At 37.4% G+C, this 20,414-nt stretch overlaps 1 protein-coding gene across 5 annotated transcripts in view; it reads right to left on the reverse strand.

Annotated features, from left to right (window-relative positions):
• Window positions 1-603: 603 nt before the first annotated feature.
• FANCC (FA complementation group C) overlaps window positions 604-20,414 on the reverse strand; it is a 74,262-nt gene continuing 54,451 nt past the window's right edge. For all 5 annotated transcript variants that reach the window (XM_064736577.1, XM_064736576.1, XM_064736575.1 and 2 more), the window contains 7 exons: window positions 17,585-17,637; window positions 14,920-15,019; window positions 11,413-11,488; window positions 10,524-10,605; window positions 7,045-7,216; window positions 4,027-4,227; window positions 604-2,171 (listed from right to left, as the gene is read on the reverse strand). In XM_064736577.1, coding sequence (XP_064592647.1) covers window positions 2,028-2,171; window positions 4,027-4,227; window positions 7,045-7,216; window positions 10,524-10,605; window positions 11,413-11,488; window positions 14,920-15,019; window positions 17,585-17,637 — 828 coding nt within the window. In that variant the 3' untranslated portion in view covers window positions 604-2,027. The remainder of the gene's footprint in view (window positions 2,172-4,026; window positions 4,228-7,044; window positions 7,217-10,523; window positions 10,606-11,412; window positions 11,489-14,919; window positions 15,020-17,584; window positions 17,638-20,414) is intronic.

The following is a 20,414-nucleotide window of genomic DNA, read 5'->3' on the forward strand; positions in this document are numbered from 1 at the left end:
CTTTTACTGCCTTCATTGTACACCTCCTTCCTGCTTAGTTCTATTTATCCTTATTTATCAGCATAATGATTTTGTTAATTGAAGAATTTTCATGCATTTTGTCAATGGATAAATAAAAACACTGACAAAGAAAAGATACTTAAAAATACCTGTCCAAAAACTTCCACGTGCATCTAAATATTATACCCACAACATTCACCTAATTAATCTGCAAGAATTAGATATTGCAGTTCTTTGCTTATTTTTCTTCTACATAGTTAAAATTACATATAGGCACAATATGGAGAAAACACATCCAAAGAGCCTCACATCCAACAACCAGATTAGACATTAAACCAAAAAAAGCAAAAAAAAAAAAAAAAAGCCCCAAAACTACACAAACAAAAAAAATCTTTCTTCCTTTTAGTTACAATTTTAGATTATTTATCATTCTAAATAGAGCATTCCACATCTGTTTTCACTAGACAAATACCTCTGAGTTTGTGACCAAAAAGCAATTTGGTTTAATCCCATGCTTTTCAGTTATGGTATTCAGGGAACGGGAAACTGGGTTGCTTGATTTTACTTTTTTAGATACATGTGGCTATTTAACAAAAGAAAAATTGCTACTTATTTCTTTCTGAATTTTCATTTAAAAATATTTTTTAATCAAAAAAGAGAAAAAAATCCTTTCTTTGCAGACCTACATTATGAATTTGCTATTTTTTCACTAGCAAACTGACTTGAGAGGGCATGTAACTTCCGTAATATGACTCACTGGGAACAAAATTGTAAGAAATCAGTTAACAGCATAACAGAAAATATCTTTCCACTTCTTACAGCCAAAGGACATTAAGTACACTGTTTTTCTTTCCCCTTGCTCAAAACAAATGCTACATTCAAGAAGCTTTATTAATTCAAGATACATGCTTGGATTTTATATGCAAGACTAGAATTCCAAGTAGCATTTTGAGTAGCATAGCACAGGCATTGGCATTACAGAAAAGTAATACAGGGGAACAAATTACGGAGGAAAGCTAGGATGCTCTGTCACTACTATTCTCCATGGTAATTTTTTTAGTTAAGGTAGAGACAGGTTCACAAAACTTCTAGGGATAAATACCTTCCTAAGAATAAAAAACGTAAGCCATTACTACCTACCTATGCTCCTTGCAGGACTCAAAAAACCTTAACAAAGAAGTAAGCAAATTACTGCTGGACACAAAAATGAAGGCAATGAGTTGCAACCTTTATAGGAAATCTGTCCCTTTGAACTGGAAGATGTCCGTGTCTCTGCTTTGCTTGCCCTCTTTTGTCTGAATAAAATATATGAATAAAATAAATGAATAAATAATAGCATCAGTGATGGCACACTGTTAAGTGGGCTGTACTGCAAGCAATTTTATGCCTGCAGTATCTTTTGACAAAGACCAGCTATTGGTCTAGTACTTAGAGGAGAACATTGTCCTGTGAAAGCTGCAGTATTGAAAAAAAACCCACATTTAGCAAATCTGGGAAGAGTTTCATTTTGGAAACATTTTCAAAAAGAAGGAAAGAGTTCAGGAAATATCACTCACTGATTTCCTGAGAACACTATGAATCACTTGAGATCATCATTAGTTTCAGAAAAGCAGAGGCACAGAACAAAACACTTTAGTAACAACTTACCAATCAAGCAATAGGATATTAAAAACTTAAAACTTACTTAAAAAAACCCACATGAGTAATTTGGGAGAAAAACTGATCCTCAGCCAGATAAACAACAAGGAGATGAGCAAACTACTTTAAATGATGTAGGTTTCTTGTTACAGAAGGTATTCAGAACAAAATTTTCATGCATCTTTAATATTTACTACAATGCTTCAAAAGATTAACAATTCCAAACAACAGATTATTTTTCAGTATAGATGAGGGAATATAAATTAGCAGCTATAGCTTATATAGGTATCTTCTGCCACTGGTAATCTGCAGCACTAGATGCTAATGGAAGTCTGACACCTGGACAAAGACCTGACTTGTTGGTTTGATAAATAGATCATATTGAAATTCTAAACTTTCAATGTAAATTTTTGAAGAAGTTCATTCATCAGTTTCACAGTCCTTTGGTTTTTTTCTCCACTATGGTTAAATCTGTAAGCAGTACGGATAAGAAGGTTATAAACTTCTTTGCTTGTATCAGTTATCTCAGTAATCTGAAAGAAAACACAAAAAGTTAAATTTGGCAATTATGTTGCTAAATACTAAGAATCCTTCCAAATACTTGCAAGAAAACCAGATTTTTTCCTCACCACTGAATATGTGAGAAACAGTTTCTGCCCAAGGTATCTCTTTCCATACATCCCAGTGGAGCCAAGCAACTTTGAGATTTCTGTTGGTGTCTCAAATTTAAGTGAAACAAATCAAGAGGCCAGAAAGTTTTTAAAGGAAACACAAATGGACAGTATCACCATTTTTAAGTCATTGCCATGGAAAAGAACTAAAAGCACCTGAAGGTTCTGCATGTATTTGGGGAGGCAATTCAATTCTGTAAAGCTTTCAGAAGTAAAAATAAATACTTCCCCCAAAAGATGACAAAAAACAGGAAAAGACTCTAAGTTGCAATTTTTGCAGATCAGAAGAGACTTGACTCCTCATTATCTGTGTTAAACCTGAAGTTTGCTGTGCTAAAAAGAACCTCAACCGTGCATCCCAAATCAGTTCCACACCATTCTTCCTTTCATATATTCTCTTTAGTCCCTTTCAAATCACATGGAGAGCCTAGCTACACATTAGTGTAGATACACATTATGCAGATACAGTCAAATTAATCAGATTACAGATACAAAATTAATCAGACTGATAAACAAACTGGCCTACAACAGTTCATGACCCCTCTGCACTGGGAAATATTCAGTTTTGAAAGTTAGTTATATTGCTATGTATAAAGAAGCAGAAGACTGTCTTTGGTCCTTCTGGAGGGATTTAAAGTAGCAGGCTAGTACATTACAGCATCACAGCTCAACAGCTGCACTTTCTTCATGAAGAGAAACTAGAAATAGCAGTCTGTAAAAATATATACAACCCCCCAAACTTTATCATTATATTCTTATGCTGAGAAAAAAACGGATCATTTGTGAACTTGCACCCTAGGATGTGAGGAATACCTCAGCCCTTCTTAAAGAGAAAAATGTTATGTCTCTTTAGTCAGCCAGCTGTATCAGAATGGCCTTACACATGCCATGTACCCTATACAGGTCTATCCATAAGACCACACAGCTGCTGAATTGAAAAACTTTTGGAAGTATTAAAACTACACACTGGCCCTGGACCTGCTTGCATAGGGGGCATGCACTTCTTGCAAGAATATGGTTTCACAGTAAGGAATGGGTTTCTAATCCTACACTGAGATTGCACTGTTTATCTTAATTAACACAAATACATTTTGTAGTTTGCACAAATATACCTGAAGGCTGTCATCACCAACAGAAAGATACTGTGACAAGCTTCCAGCCTTTTACTCCTCTTCATCTCTTTTTACACCTTAAAAGACACTGTCTTAGCTCTTAATTTTCTCCTTCCCTCTCAATTACCACACTGTTTTCTTCACTGGCTTTGCCAACCAGGCTTCTGCCACATCAATACCAAGACCAAGTAACCAGCTGTTCCACCCAATGGAAAACAGCAAGAGAGAGTTCCATCACATCTGCAGTAGCTAGATAATTCAGGGAGTGATTTTTTGGGGAAAATCAAAATGTTTGCACATGCTATCTCTACCATTGTAAATGAACTGTAGGTATCTCTTAACTGCAAGCCATTACTTCAGCTGTTTCTGCATCTGTACAGTGACATCAGTAACCCTGTCAGTGAGATCAAGAAGTGAATGGAAAATATTTTGACTGAATTTTAGCTGAAATGGATATGTAGCAAGTTAGATATGGCTGTTATAGCCACAGTCTCCTTTAATTCTCTGTTATGTATTTTTTTTATTAAGAGGTAGAAACTTAAATCAAAAATAGTAAAATAAGTATGTATTGAAGTTAACCCGAAAAAAAGGGAAGAAACACTTACATGGTAAATACATTCCTGGGCAATCTGATGTCCACCAGAGGAAAAGAGCAAGAAGTTGGTCAGAAGATGTGTTATGAGTTGCTGGTTACAACACTGCTCTACACCTGTTACCCTGTGCACAGCAGCCTCCAGGTCTTTGAGAGAAAGGTCTCTGCAGCTGAACAGTGTCATTAGATGGTTGTGGACTGCTTGGGCTTCTACCTGTAGGAAATAATTTCAAAGGGTGCAGGATCAGAGAAAAGGCGAAATCTATGGTATTTTACTTTGGATTTATTCACTAAAAGAAAACCGAATCTTCGGAGAAACAATTCAAACATAAAAAAAGTTTGAATTTAAACAGCAGGAAAACCAGGAAAGGAAGGGCTGTAACACATTTCTTTTGGACTGATTCACACACACAAAGGTGGAAAAAATGGACTTTTTTTTCTTTGGTCTTACAAATGAAGCAGACAGGGCATCAAGCCAGGATTTTACCTTTTTTATAATATAAGGAAATGGAGAAAATCCCTCAGAAGAACATGGTCCGATTTTCACATTGTGGGATAAAGAACAAAGGCTCCTCAAGGGCTCATTTTGGTATTGCTGCTGTAAATCAATTAAATCCCCATGCAGTCTGACCTCAGCTGATAAAATGTTCTGGTAAGAATGTGCAATTTAACTTCTTCCTGTGTTGTTCACAATTTATGTTTTTATGTTGTGAGCTAGACAATAAAACCTAACTTTTACTGGGGGTAGGAAACAGAAGAGTTTGGCATCTCTAGAAAAAGGACTATGAGCAACTACTGAAAAAGAATCCTAACAATAATTCTGTTCACTGAATTAAAAATTAACTGAAAAAAACTTGTAGATGGAATGCAAATGAGTATCAGCTGCAACAACAGAAAAATACATCCCTGCAGACCTAAAGGAAAAGAACACCTGTTTCTCAAGGATATTCACTGGGACAATTATTTTTCAGACCTTTTTCTGACATTGACCTACCCTTTCAACAATTTCACATAATATAGCCTCAAAAAGCTGCTAAAAGCTCTTGCTTTAAGTCCACAACTACATGTGAGGCACAAATGATACCAGGATCTACAGAAAGGTAACAGGAATTCCTCATGACTCTTTACTCCTCTGTGCATCATATGAGCCAGAGACTGCAGATGGAGAGTCGCTGATCCTGCTCCAAGAGCTCATGTACCCTAGAAATCTCTTCTTAGGGCCAAACTCCAAGTTTTGCTTCCTCAGTGTTTCAGGCCCTAAAGATATGAAAGGAGTGTAACAAAGGAATAAATACTGAGAAGCAGAATTTTTAGTCCTGTTCATATGAGTGAACCTTAGTGAACAGCAAAACCAGCCTTTTTCTTCTTTAAATAATTTAAGCACTTTGTATTACACTCTGGCTAATATAAAGGTGTTACCTAAAGTACAGAGCAGGAAGACAAAATCCTAAGTCATAAGTGCAAACCTTTCCACACAAAAATAATGCTGAATGAAAAGTACACCAGATTGACATCTACCAGAAGTTCCCACAGCATGCTAATCCTTAACTAGTGAAAGGTGCTGGGTTTGAGGTGGAAACCACTTCATTTGAAAAAGCTGAGAACTTAATCTGCCAAAGGACAAATTAAAAAAAAAAAACCCAAACACCTGACTAAAGGCAGAAGTTTTGCATAAAGTTGGGAATCCTCCTGAAGAAGCCTGACCTCTCAAAAAAAAAAAAAAAAAGAGAAGTTTCAGTTCAAATACCTAAGAGAAGAATGATAATGAACCAAAATGTCAGACCTCTGGGAAAAGATGAGTCACTGCGTGGGCAGTCAGCAGGAAAGCTTTTTTGTTTCTAAAGTTTGTCTTATGTTATGACTGAATAACAAAATGGAATGGGGGACACACAGGGAGATTATTTCATATATGGAACAAAGTGATTCCATTCTGTGGAGTTAGAACAATGCATTGATCTGCAGCTAGAGTGCAATAGCTTCAATCACTCTTGTTTATTGCTCATATATTGCCTACTTTCCCAAAACTAGGTTCTAAAAACAACCCTGATTTCTTTACTTCACCCTAGCTCTTACATAACTCTGCTCAGTCAACCCTTCCCTTGCCTTCCCAGCCAAACCATCCCATCCCTTGCTCCTAGACTATGAGAAGTGTAAGTGGAAAAAAAAAATGTAGGTGATTGGGATGCGATCTTCCATTTGTAGTGCCATCTGAAAAGCAGGAGGGGAAGGAAATAAAATATTGCATAATTCACTGTTGTATGTGGAGCATTAGATGTAAATTTAAAGCATGATTTTTACTACTGTTGTGTACTGAGCTGCATTTTTAAATCCACCAGAATCCATTTTAAATTAAGGTAAACTAGACAAGTTGTGGCCTTTTGAATTGGGCCTTTGTAGATCCAATTTCTTGGGCTAGTTCAGATTTGCATAATAAGTTTAAATTAAAGGCTTTCAAGTATCTGCTTGCATACACAGATGCACAGCACTCTTCGTGCAGTACAATGTGTAAGGTTAGAGCACTGCTCCTTCTGTTACCGGCCCAGCATATGGTATTATCATGTATTTGTTACTGTATCATATGCCAAAAACTGGAGAGAAATCAGAGTAGCTGGGGAAGGCTAGAATTCAAGACTGTGTTGATTAAGTATCTTCACGGTTTCAACTGCTGTGATTTCTCGTTTCCTTCTCAGAAGATGCCATAACATAATGCATGCTGAATTCTGTCACACTGATTTTAAAAATACCATCACTAGGGTACTTTTATTTAGGACTAAAAACACCCTGGTTATCCAGAAGAAAGCCAAGAGGGTGCTAATCAATAACACATACTTAAAAAGGAGGAAAAGGCTTTTCTAAATGTCAAAAATAAGAAAAAACCCAACTTTCAAGTTGTCCACTGTGACACAGTTCCCAGAGACTTTGTCAAGTCAGTATCTTTCATTTTTCTGATGTGCACTGTTTGTTTTACAGCAATAAGATATAATCAGACTATTAACTGCGTATTGCCACTTACTATCACTACATTACCCACCATTGTTTGAGTCCTTTGTTGATTTTCATTCTTAGGACAGTAGTAAAATGCCAGCAGCCACAGCACAGGATCTGGTTCTACAGCAGCCTTCAGTAATTGTTCTGCTGCAATATTCAGCCATTCTCCAAAACAAGCAACCAAAAACCAGATTTCAAAGAGGTCAGTGAGACAACTGGAAAACAACACAGATAAAATTAGGTACCTCTCATTATTTAACGTTTTTAATTGCCTTAAATTAACTAAAAAGGATGCTGACTGTTACTTAAAAGAATATTTAAACCATTCTTCAACAGAGAATACCTTACCTGCTAATCATATACCCATGTACTACTTATTTAGTCTATTATCTGAAATCACAATCAAATGAGACACACCCAGTGTTACTACAGATTACTTTGACAGTACATCAGACTATCCTTAACAGCAGCTTCTAATAAACTGTGACAAAATATTATGTATGAAAAGATACACTTCAGCTGCAGGATTTCCAAAACTTTAAAATCATATTACACTCTTAACATACTGCTGCCTTTCACTTTCTCTCTGCTGCTTTCCAGAAAGATTTTCTGCTTTTTGGTAATTCATGAAGTGCATCTTTTTTGGTCATTAATGAGAATTAATTTAGATGGACTGAATAGAAAGTTTTAAAGTATATTTTCAAGTATATCTCCCAACTTTTAAAATTCATGTTTTTTTAAATGAAAATTTTACAAAATTACAAAAGCATTATTGCTGTAGGAAAGGACCACCATTGATATCCATACTTTCTCATGTGTATTCATATTAAGTCAGAGAAGACTAAAGTAAAGAGAAGCAAACTAAAGGGTCTCAAAGCAAAAAGTTAAACTAAGCATGGAAGGACAAACAGAAGGACAGCTAGATTAAGAACTAGGAACAATTATTTCTAATAAATTTGGAAAAACTTTAAAAAATTAGATGGTTTTCTTATGTTTTATTCCTGGGGACTCCAAAAGCTGCTGTGCCACCTTTGGAAGGAAACTACAAGAAGATCTTAGAAATTCCAGGAATTGATGTTACTCTTATCTTGAACACTTTCTACCATTACAGAGCCTGTTTTGGAGTCATGTACCCTGCACTTCCATCCCTACTGCTGCTTCTGCCTGCTCTGTAGTGGCACCTATGCTCCACTGTCATTGCCAAAAGTGACCCCTCACTATTTTTGGGATTTTCCCCCACAAAATGTCCATAAGTTCATCAACTGATCAACTGATTTCTAATTTAAAATGTCATGTAACATTCACTGCTCACTGAGAGTACTACATATAATAATAAATCTCAGCACAGAAGCAATCTGTTGATTAGAAGGACACAGAAAGCATTTTCCTATAAGACTCACACTTGATATAAAATAACCCCCCTGAAAACCAACCTATATAAGAAGAGAGCACTGAGAATCAACAGGATATATACTGTGTAACAGAATTTTTTTCTCCTCTGTAAATCTTATTAAGTCAAAAGAATACAGAATCAGGAATTAAGCAATAAAAGAAAACTGAATATGGTTTCTTCATGGATATTAGTATTTATAACATGTTAGACCATTTTCTTTCTAACTGGGAGGGGTTTAGTAGAAAACATAATTGTTGTAGGAGTTCTAAAGGAAGTAGGAGTGTGTTCTACTAGTGTACTGTTCAAAATAAAGGGGGGAAAAGACTATATATAAACCGAGAAAGGGCTGGGACACAAAAAGAGAACACACATGGTTATACTACTATAATGCATTATGATTGATGGTATTTGTTTTATTTATTTGTTCTAAGCTCAAGTTACGTGTTTCTCTACAAAATCAGGGTCAGCTATGGGTCACTGTCCAAGGACAGAAAGGTTTGACACACTTCAGGGAGGAACAGGCGAGCACTGAACTGCAGCTCACACAGAAAGTGAGAAGCTACCACCAGACAGCCTGGCCTCAGAGGGAGCAACAAAAAGCTTTTTTCTGCCACTCAGCAACAAAAAAATAGGCCCATGTGAGTTAACTGAAACCAAGCACGGTTGCAAGTATCTTTGTTCCAGTACCCAGGGGGAAATCTGGGACAGAGTGGCTGGACAGCAGCCAGGCAGAAAGGGACCTGGGGGTACTGATTGAAGGCAGACTGAACACTAGCCAGCAGTGAGCCCAGGTGGCCAGGAAGGCCAATGGATCCTGGCCTGTATCAGCAACAGGACCAGGGCAGTGAATGTTCCCCTGTACTGCGCACTGGTGAGGCCGCACCTTGGGTGCTGTGCCCAGTCCTTCCCTGAATTTAGGAAGGACGGTAAGATGCTGGAGCAAGTCCAGAGAAGGGAAAGCAAGCTGGTGAAGAGTGAATCAAACCCTATGAGGAGCAGCTGAGGGAGCTGGGGCTTTTAGTCCGGAGGAGGCTCAGGGGAGACCTTACTGCCCTCCACAATGACCAGAAAGGAGGGTGTAGCCAGGTGGGGGTCGGTCTCTTCTCACAAGCACCACCAGTGACAGGACAAGATGACAGTCTCAAGCTGCACCAGGGAAGGTTTACGTTGGACATTAGGAAGAAGTTCTTCAGAGAAAGAGTAATCAGACATTGGAATGGGCTGCCCAGGGAGGTGATGGAGTCACTGTCCCTGGAGATGTTTAAAAAAGACTGAATGTGGCACTTGGTGTTGACAATGTGGTATTAGGTCATAGGTTGGACTTGATGATCTCAAAGGTTTTTTTCCAGCCTAGGTGATTCTGTGATTCTACAATCTTGTTTTGCAAGTCTGGCTGGCCTTGGTGTTCTATGTTTATTTTTATATATTTCAAGTTTAAAATCAAAATTAATTTGTTTTTTTTGAATTTAAAAGCTGTTCAACATTCTTTGGACAGCTAACTCTCAGAGCAGACCTAAGCAAGCAAATTTGTATCCAAGTGCTATACAAGTCAGGTCTCATCACATTCCTTGATTTACAAGGCAGCAGCAGATAGAGATGTATGCTTTTTCATTATTTTCATATGGTCCCAGAACATCCCCTACCAAAGTATAATTCATGTAGACAAACAAACCCCCAAGGGCAGCAGGTCAGAAACACGGAGTGAGAGCCCAAAGATTAACACAACAAAAATGACACTGCAGTCTGGCAGTCATATTTATGAAAATAAAGAAGTTTGCAGTTTGGGCATTTGTACAAGCCTGCAGAAAGCAAAGCTCCTTCATAAAACAGGGTTAAAAGTTTTGAGGGAGAAATGGGAGAACAGACAAGTAAGAATTTCCATTATGCAGCTAGATGTGTTTTGGAAGGAATGACAAGATTTTGTTTCCTTGGAGGCTTATTGGCCAGGTAGATAGATGCTATGAAACTTGGGTTCAGAAAGTAATCCAAGTCCTATTCTTAAAAATAAAGCCCGACTTAAAGAATAATAAGAAAATTATGAAATACAGCCACTAAAGACTTCAAATGACATGACCTTTCACAAATTAACATGAAAAAGACAAAAAGTTTGAAGATCTTATACTGCTTACCTAACATTTGTATCTTCTACTATTGCTTTGAGCATATCCGAAATGTGTTTCACGTGTTGAGACCAATATGTAGTTGGGAGTTCTGAGGATGAAGGATGAAAACAAAACACTTAAAATCATAGCCTGTCTACTAGAATGTAACACTGAAGCATTAAGGTAGCTACAAGATTTCTCCAAATTGATTAAGTTATAATGAAGTATTCAAAATTTCATTTCAAAATTTCCCAGTTTTAAGCAATATCTGTTGCTGAATTACATACAACAATTCATTGATAAAGCCATGGAAGGAAGTACAACTAGGAATATTGAAATGAGGTTTATGTTCCTTTGCTACCACAATATTAATATATAATCAGTGCAGTAGTATTTTTAGAGGCTCTTGTACAGATCTTTAATTATTGTCCATAAGAAAAATCGTACCAAATTAAACAGTGGTTTCTTGAATGTATGTATGAATAGGAAACCTGAAAAAAAGTTGGGTTTGCAACCTAAAATATCAGAATTCAAGACTCAGAAAGAAACAGAAAGCCTGTTTCCTGTGAAATACATGTGAATTTTTCCATAATGACAATTACTGATATTATAACATAACAAGATTGCAGTATTTTTACAATCTCTTAACATGGCAATCATTCCTACATAATTATTCTTTCTTTGTTATTCACTTCTGATTTAGTTTTCTTTAAAGTTACATCGGTAGTATTGTTACATAAGAACCAGATGTTCCTGCAGAAAAATACATTAAAAGAATATTATGAAAATTGCTAAATCAAACACACCCTATAAAGGAAATGCCAAAAAGTTATCTCTATCCCTTTTAAAGTTATTTTAAGACATATACAGATCATGCAGACTCATAATGCTGCAAATATTTTATGAAAAAACTTACCAGAAGGATGTCTGACTAAACTTCTAACAAGAGGCTGGTGATGGTATGGGAAGTAGGCCTTCAGTGGAAATTTATACTAAGACACAAAATCGTTATTTTAAGAGGTTTCTGGTCAGTTTTCAAAACAAACCCACAATGAATAATCTCATCTAAGGCAGTAATTAACAATACACACAGAGGCAAGAAAACAGAAAATTAACTCTTTAGTTAATTTTAGGATTTGGCATTAAAAGGGGGATATTTAGGAAATGCTTGCTTATAAAAACTAATTATTTATAGATTTTAAACATATATGCATCAAAAAAGATTCAGAGCATGAAGAAAATTATGTTACTAGTCTTACATTTTTCCCTGTAATCACATAAGTTTTCATTCTTAATATGCAGAGCTTAAAAGAGACACTAGTTTAATTTAATTTTCCAGTGTAAACAGATTCACAGATGATATTAAACGAAGAAGTAATAACATCTACAGAATCTGAGGATGTTGTGTAGATTATTGCCATCTGTTCAAAAATGGAAACCTAAATTCTTAGGACCTGATCCAGCAGCAGGTAGGGCAGTCACAGATAACAGACTTGCCCTGTTTATCTGAGAATGTGTGACTTGTATGCTGTGAACACGGCTTGTGTAACCGAGACTAGCAGTATTAGCACACCTCTAATCTGTTTGTTCTGCAAACATGTACAACAGGCAGGTCTAACATGAAGCATGTAGGTGCAAGTGCAACACCAACTCCCCCTGAGACAGACAGAAAGCCAGCCAGGCCCACATGGTGATCACTGGCACAAAATCTAGCTGGAGTCCAGGGCACAGCAGGGTCAGCACTGGGGCCAGTCTTATTTAACATTTTCATTAATGAACTGGATGAAGGGGCAGCAAGTTCCCTTGGCAAGTTTGGTGATGACACAAAACTGGGAGGAGTGGTTGATACATTAAAGGGTTGTGCTGCCATCCAGAGGGACCTTGACAGGCTGGAGAAATGTGCTGACAGCAGCCACACAGATATCAACAAGGAGAAAGTATAAAGTCCTGCACTTGGGCAGGGATAACTCCAGGTACGTGCTGGTGGACACCCAGCTGGAAAGCAGCTTGCAGAGAAGGACCTGGGGAGCCAGTGGACACCAAGGTGAGTGTGAGTCAGCAGTGTGCCCTTTGACAGAGCAGTGAGCGGCATCTGGAGCTGCCTTAGGCAAAGGATTGCCAGCAGGTCCACGGAGGTGCTCCTTCCCCTCCCCTCAGCACTGTAAGCAGCCATTCCAGCAGCCTAACCTGAAGTACTGTGCCCAGTAATGCTCAGTTAAATAAGGGGCCACAAGGATCATTAAAGGACCAGAGAACTTCTATGAGGAAAGACTGAGAAGGCCTGAAGAAGAGAAGGCTCAAGGGGGATCTTACCAATGTATATAAACACCTAAAAGGAGGGTGCAAAATAACAGAACAAGGGTTTTGGCAGTGGTGCACAGCGACAGGATCAGAGGTAATGGCACAAACTCAAGCACAGGATGTTCTGTCTGTATATCAGAAGACACTTCTGTAATTTATCTTTTCACTTCATTTTCACTGTGAGGTGGCCAAGCACCACCACAGTTTGCCCAAAAAGTTGTAGAGTCCCAGCTGGACACAGTCCTGGACAATTCTATGTAGCTATGATCTCGAGCTCAGGAGTTGGACAAGATGATGTCCAGAGGTCGCTTCCAATTCTCAAGCAATCTGTGATTCTTTCATTTAGATCTTTGAATCTCCATACCATTAATCTTTCTGACAGCTGCCACACTGCAACAGAGATTCACTCTCCTATCACACAAACCTGTGAACTGCCAGACACGAGCCACTTCTTTGGCAAATTTTATGGATGTACGTTTGCCTAGAGTTTTTTCAGTTAACTGTCTCTAAATTCTGAAGGTCTCAGTGAACTCACTTCATCTTCTGTCATTAATGTTTTTACCATTCTTCTGCTTAATGCTACTGAAGCATTTTATGTCCCGCCAAGGGCAGTCAGATAACACAAAGACAGATACCTTACGAACATATGTAATGATGGTATGACCAAAGGGGGAAAAAGGGATCTGACTGACTTAAAGTTTAGGAAGCAATCTGTACCCGCCTTTTTGCAAGTTAACTAAAATTACATTTGATTCATAAACTGTGACACAAGGGACTTTTAATTCTATCATTGACGATAACAACTTAATTAGAACTTCATTACCTAAACAGTATACAAGCTAAATAAAGTAAACTCAATATTTAAAACCACTTTAGAAAAAACGGGCTGCAGTCCATGTTAGCTGCTAGCTAGCAATGCCAGCAGGCAAAGCACTTTCACCTTCAAGAAAATGTATCAGCTGCACAGCAGGATTAGCTCTTGGGAGTCTGATGGGTGTGGAACCTCTACTTTCTTTCTCACCCACTGATCCCCACCTGGGGCTACACAGTGTGTTGTTGCCATGCAGTCAGGGTGGCACAAGATCATCATGCACAGCACTAATGTATTAAGCAAGACAGCTGCCTGAAACCAGAAGACAGATTCAGTCACACTGCTAGTTTAAAGCCAATATGCCACAAGTTTCAAGAAATCCCAGTATTCTCTTAATTACCATTTCCCTCAAAAAGATGCAAAAACTCAAAGGAACATAAAATTTTCTTAAGTTAAAGTGTAAGGTTTTAAATGACAAGTTCTTCCCAAACTTGCATCACAGGAATTTGATTTCAAAAAACAAACACGATGAACAAGATGGTCAGAATGTGACCATGTGATTTGGGAATCTGAAGCCAAGTTTGCAACCTGTAAGTAAAGTAAGATTTTTCATATCTGTATTTTGAAATTTTAAGGCAAGAAACTGATCTTGCTCTTGTTTAAATTAGCACAAAACTAGTTCTATTTAATTCAGTTCAGTAAGACCAGTACAAAAACCTGTGCAGCAGAAGAAAGACTAAGCTGTAAAATTTGAAAATTTAGACTAAGGAAAATTTCAGAGAGACCACTGCTGAGGGTCAGGAACTGAAACCAGTATGTATTCCGTGTCCCAGTATGTATTTCTCTGTGTCTTTTACCTTCTGAACAGACAAATACGACTATTCAATATCCTTCTTATAACTATCTAAGGGACTAGGAATGGGATTGTTATCTCTGTTTCATTTATTGTCAAAGACCCTGCTTCTGCAAAAGAAAAACGCATCTTGCATTTTTCCTCCTTTTTATCAAAGACGAATGTTCATGTTCACTCTACAGAGACCTCAGCATCAGGGAAACAGAGCCAGGGAAAAGCACTTTAGGCTGATGGACTTGAGGGTTAAGTTAGGTAAACTGCTCTTACGTGCTGGTATCATGCTATTATTTTATGCGCAGGTGAAGATGTTTGAACTGAACTTTGGCATATCTATACAGCTACAGAGGGATGCTATTATTTGTATTCAGTCACCTCTCTTAAGAGTAGAATTGGGGTTTTTTCTTGCAAAATTTTGCATTTTGTCACTGGAGAAAAATAAGAAAGAGATCTTGACTAACCTGTTTGTTTTCATTCTGATAAGCCTGAAGGAAGAGCTGTGTAAACACCTGTATAATTGTCATAACTTCTGGGGTTCCATCAGTTTCCATCAGCGCATTCCTATGCATTGAAAAGTTAGATATGACAGATCAGATAATTAGTCTGCCCATCACACCACTGTTAACTGAATGAAAGAAAAAGGTATATTCTTTGTATGCTGCAGATTCAAACTGTGTCTGAGCTCATTACACCACTAACAGAAATACTAATTTGCAGGCTGTTCAGATTTTATTTTTAGTTAAAAAAAAAAAAACAAACAAAAAAAACAAACCTCATACACGACTCCTACAAATAAATTAGACAGTTAATATATACAATATACACGCAGACACATAATTTATCCTACTTAAATAAGTATACAATTAAAAAGACTTGCACAACTTTATTAGCCAAATTTGGTGTCTGATCAGTTTATTGTGCTCAGAGCAACTACTCCCATGATTGAGTTCAGCATACTTTATAGTGTTTTGTGGCATCCCATAGGCCACTCTAGAGGTTTACAAAGGTAAGTGCTTCAACTTGCCTTCCATAGAGGAAAATAACTTTGAGCAAATGGAACAAGTGGAGAAAAACACATAGCAGCAATTCTCATTCTCTTATTTGAAAGACAGATAGAAAGGAGAAAGGAGAAAAAATGTTCAAAGTAAGTTGCCAGTGAGATACAATTATTAGAGAATTGTTTCATTCCTCCTAAAATATATGAAGAGTTAACACATTACTGTAACATAGAAATGTCACAAAACTACAGGCAAATATAATCACTGGTAAAAAAAAAAAGAAATAGTACATGCAAACTCAAGACAGTCCAGGTGTATGGACTTCTGTATAGCCACACAAGGCAAGAAAACATAGCAAGAAACATTGGGAAATAAAAGCAGTAAGTAATATCACTGTGATAAAATCATATAGAACAATTAATCTCAATATGCATGCAAATAGCAGGAAAAGTTATTACAGAAAGAGACACAATGCTTAGATCCATACTTCCAACAGAACACTAACCCCAAACATAAAAGAAATTTTGTGCCAGCTATAGAAACCTAACACAGTTTCCAAGCAAGGAAGTACATTTTCTTTATCAGCAGTTCTCTAAAATCTCACATGTGATAACAGTAACTTTACATCTGCACACCACTTGATAATAGTTGGAAGGACACAGAGAAATAGAACAAAAATAAACAGAAGGCTGCATAAACCAATTGGTCTGCAAAAACCAGCTAACATATACAGCTTCATGTAAGTATCAAGAAAAGGTGAGACATAGTATTCTTAAAATACACCAACGTTTTAATACCAACAATGTAGAGGGACAAGCACACTAAGCAGAAACAATTCAAAGTAAAGAAAGGGAGCAGAAATGTAGGCTTAGAAACAGGAAAACATCATTTTGTAAGACAATTTGAAACACTGATAGAAGTGCAAAATTTTACCAGGAAGTGCTCTATTGGACAAAGCCCTGCATCAGCTGAGAAACATAATTTTATCCATTTCTACGTCTACCAAAGGGGAAGGATGCAAAAGAGTAGTGAAGTCATGTGGTTTTTTTTAAAAATATTCCATATAGCATGACCTTAAATAAGCCAGGAAGCGTGGACAAATTTTGTCTCCCTGTACTATCACACTACACAGTCTCCAGACTAAGACACCAACACACATCTGCTGAAGTCACATCAATTTTTAAATGCATCCCAAATTGCTTTGGGAAAGTGATGAATCTCAACTCTTCAGGAAGTGCTCTCTGTGTGCAGACACACAGAGACCACAGGGCAGTGACTCCCAATTGCTCCACTCTCACCATACAGTGTCTACAGCCAAGCCTCTTCTGTTAGTGCCTGCACGAACCTGAATGTGCACACAGACACACAAATGCCCCCACACAAATGCACCTGCCAGCCCTGTTTTCATAAGAAAGGAAACACTCGACGAGCAAAGGATGTCAGTCACTAAATACATTATTGCTGTATTGATATTGTTAATACTGATAACCCTGGCAGTAGATCTACTTAAAATTAGTAAGTACTCAGTCAAGCGAAAAGAAGAGAAAAGCCACTGAAAACTGAGTACAAAGGATTTGAAGCCCCTGCGTGGTAACCAATATATTGGTTGCTTCAAAATAATTTTAATACATTCAAAACTAAACTCAGTATTAATAGGTGGATCAATAGTTGAAGGCCATTTAGACCATATCTAACATAAATCCTGAAATATATAAGCAAAATATAAAAGAGGCTACACCAGTAAGTGCAAAAGGTTTTGCTAAATGCTACCTTCATGTTGGCATGGGCCAAGCCATTTCAGCACTTAACATTTTCACCTCAAAACTGTATTTCAACCACAAATCTCTACTGAAATACAAAATAAATGACAAATTTTAAAGGCCAAAATACACTGTAGTCAACTGTACCAATGATTATTATGATGTAACTTTTACTTAAAGTTGATAAGATTTTTAACATTTTTCATTATTTTCAGTGTACTACACAGAAAGGGACTTTAGAGAATACAAGTAAAGAAAAAGATATCCTGAAATTATAACATGTTGCAGATTATAGTGCTGTTTCTGCTCTTGAAGAAAACCTCAGTGTTTAAATTTAAAGCCCCTCCCATAGTAATTTCAAAACTTACTTGAAAGTTTCATTTACAATTCTGAAAATAGCAGGATGGCTTGCTGCTTGTGGCTGTTGACAATCAAATGAAAGAAAATTAGGTATTAATAAGGAACAACTCACACAACTGTCATTGCATAATTTACAGCTTAACTTATTGATGCTATTACACAGCCATTATTAAACTGTAACTCTAAGATCAGCTCTTACTAAGCCCTCAGATTTTCTCAGGATTAGAATTCTTAGGATTCTCCATAGCAAGACCAAGCAGGCTCATCAGCTGACAAATGCAAACACCTGGGATCCCAAACTGTTTATGACAACAATCACTACAAATACTGAAGGTGGCAGACAGAAAGAACAGGTTGTTGCATGCGATTCCTAGAGGCTAGACACAGGGAGTAGATTTTCAAAAAGCTTTCCCCTTTCTCTCTGCAGAAAATCCTCCCAGGATGCACTTTGAGACTCTTGCTACATCTTCAAAATTAAATTCCACAAATTAAATTGATTTTATCACCTTTGTCTTTAATAGTTTTGCATGCATTTTCATCCCAGATATTTTCTCACAGTATAATCTTCTTTTGTGAACTTCAGTGTTGCTAGTACAAGCTAATTGTCTCAGTGCATAAAAAAAATTTTTACCTAGTGAAGCCTTTTACCATGCTACCATACAAAAGACTGTTTTGAGAAAGTTGTTACATTAAACATGCACCAGTGAACAAACTGCTTTCCAATTCCATATTCTCAGGCTTTTATGGAACATCTAGAAAAAACCCCACTTACACATTTCCCAAAGTACTAAGTTAAAGTCTAAGTTGAAAAGCAAATCCTCACTTAGTGTCTCTGATGTCAGTGCCTGAAGATTTAGTAAGAATATAGGTCTTGAACAGCCTAGAGTAAAGCATGTTTAATAAAATGCATTATATAAACTTTGGGAAGCATGGTATTTATAAAATTTCATTTATCAATACAGCTTAAAGTGAATAATGCACTACTGAAAGCTTGCATGCACTCATTTCAAGCTAAAAAGTACCAAGTAGAAAAGTAACAAAACACTGTAATAATCTATATTAATAATGTTTATAAAAATAAACTATAATAATTATTATAACAAAACTAATAACGATTAAAATACTATGTTTTTAATTGTACACAGGGAGAACAAGGACTTTGCTTGCTACGATCCGTAGATGACAACATCAGAAACCAAACCCCCCTTACTAAGAGCTGTTTAGCGGGGCTGCTCCTGCCCGCAGCTGCGGCTGCACACGGGCGGCACAGCTCGGCCCCGTCCCGTCCCTGCGCTGTGGAACGGGCGCCACCTCCCGCTCCGGAGAGGGGCAGCGCCCCAAATCCCGCCGGAGAGCCGCAGAACCCCCGGCAGGGATGCGGGAGGCACGGGCCCCTCCTCTCTGGGGGTCTGCTTCTGCCTTCGTGCTTTGTTTGCTTCTTTCTCGGTTTGTGGGAAGACTGGACTGTATCTCCACAGCTGCCTGCTAGATCCAGTCATCCTGAGGCGCTGGAGAGCAGTGGAAAGTGAAAGCGTGCCTTCAGTCCAGCTGATTCCGTAATTCCTCCCCTGTCTTTCAGACACTCTACCCACCTTTGCACGCACACTCCTCTGGTGAGGAACTCACACACTGTTGCCTACGACAGGCTGGATACAAACCAGAAAGGATCCACGAGAGGATCAGCTGACAGAATGTGCTGCATACAACAATGAAAAACTCTGCACGTCTTCCTGGCAGACAGCAGCAATCTAACCGTATCCACTATAAGAAATCATAGTTAATAGCCCCTAGGGTTTTATCTAAACTACTGAAATCAATATGATTGATATCTCATCACTGGTAGTCAAAAGGGATAACAAAGAAACAAAACCCAGGCCCAAACCCCACTGTTACCAAATTTCACAAGCTTTTGACTGTATGGAATAATTTGCAAGCATTCAAGAACAAGCATGCTGTGATAATACAAAATTCTGCCCCACAATTTGAAGATGCCCTTTGTGTAACAGGTCAAGAGCACGCAGCACAATTCTGCTGCTGCTAAGAGCAGTTCTGGAATTAGGGAGGGATTATCATTTTCAGGAGGGATTTTGATAAAATTTTCTTCTTATTGACATTATCTCCTTACATTTTCAAAATAAAAAGGCATTTTACATTTCAATAATCTTGTCTGCAACTGTTCAGTGCTTTTCACAGAAATCAAACCCTATGTATTGTTCAATCACTTCTAAAACATGCACAATACAGACAGCACAATACACACTAAACAAAAAGATTCAAACACAGAGAATTGGAGCTGCATGTGTGGTATTATGATAGAAAAAATGTACTTTTACCATAATGTTTTCCAGACACTAGTCTTGAAGAACTATACCACTTATGTATCTGCATTATTAGAAAGCAGAATCTGAAACAACTTATTTATAACACAAAGCCAGACGTGAATAAAAAAATAAGAAAAATACTGTAAAAATGTCTGTATCTACAGTAAGCAAGTAAATGGGGGAAAAAAAGAGACAGAATAATCTGCTTTTTATTCATATCACAGAATTCTCTGTAACAACCACAACAATAAACATGGGGAACTAAACATGACCAAGGTCATACAGATTTGAGGTGGTAACTCTCAATTTTCAGACTCGCATGCAATTAATTGGACACGACACTTCTAGAAGTTAAGGACATCTAAATTCAGGAAACTACTATGGTGCTGTATTTCAAATTTTGTCTGCATCTTCCAATTGTATATTTGTATTTCTGAATTTTATTTTATATTTACCAGTTTAAAATAGGAAATGTTACTTTTTTCTTATAGGAAATGCCAAATGTGTTTTTATTTTG

This window comes from Zonotrichia leucophrys, chromosome Z (assembly GCF_028769735.1).
Source record: "Zonotrichia leucophrys gambelii isolate GWCS_2022_RI chromosome Z, RI_Zleu_2.0, whole genome shotgun sequence".
NCBI lineage: Eukaryota > Metazoa > Chordata > Aves > Passeriformes > Passerellidae > Zonotrichia > Zonotrichia leucophrys.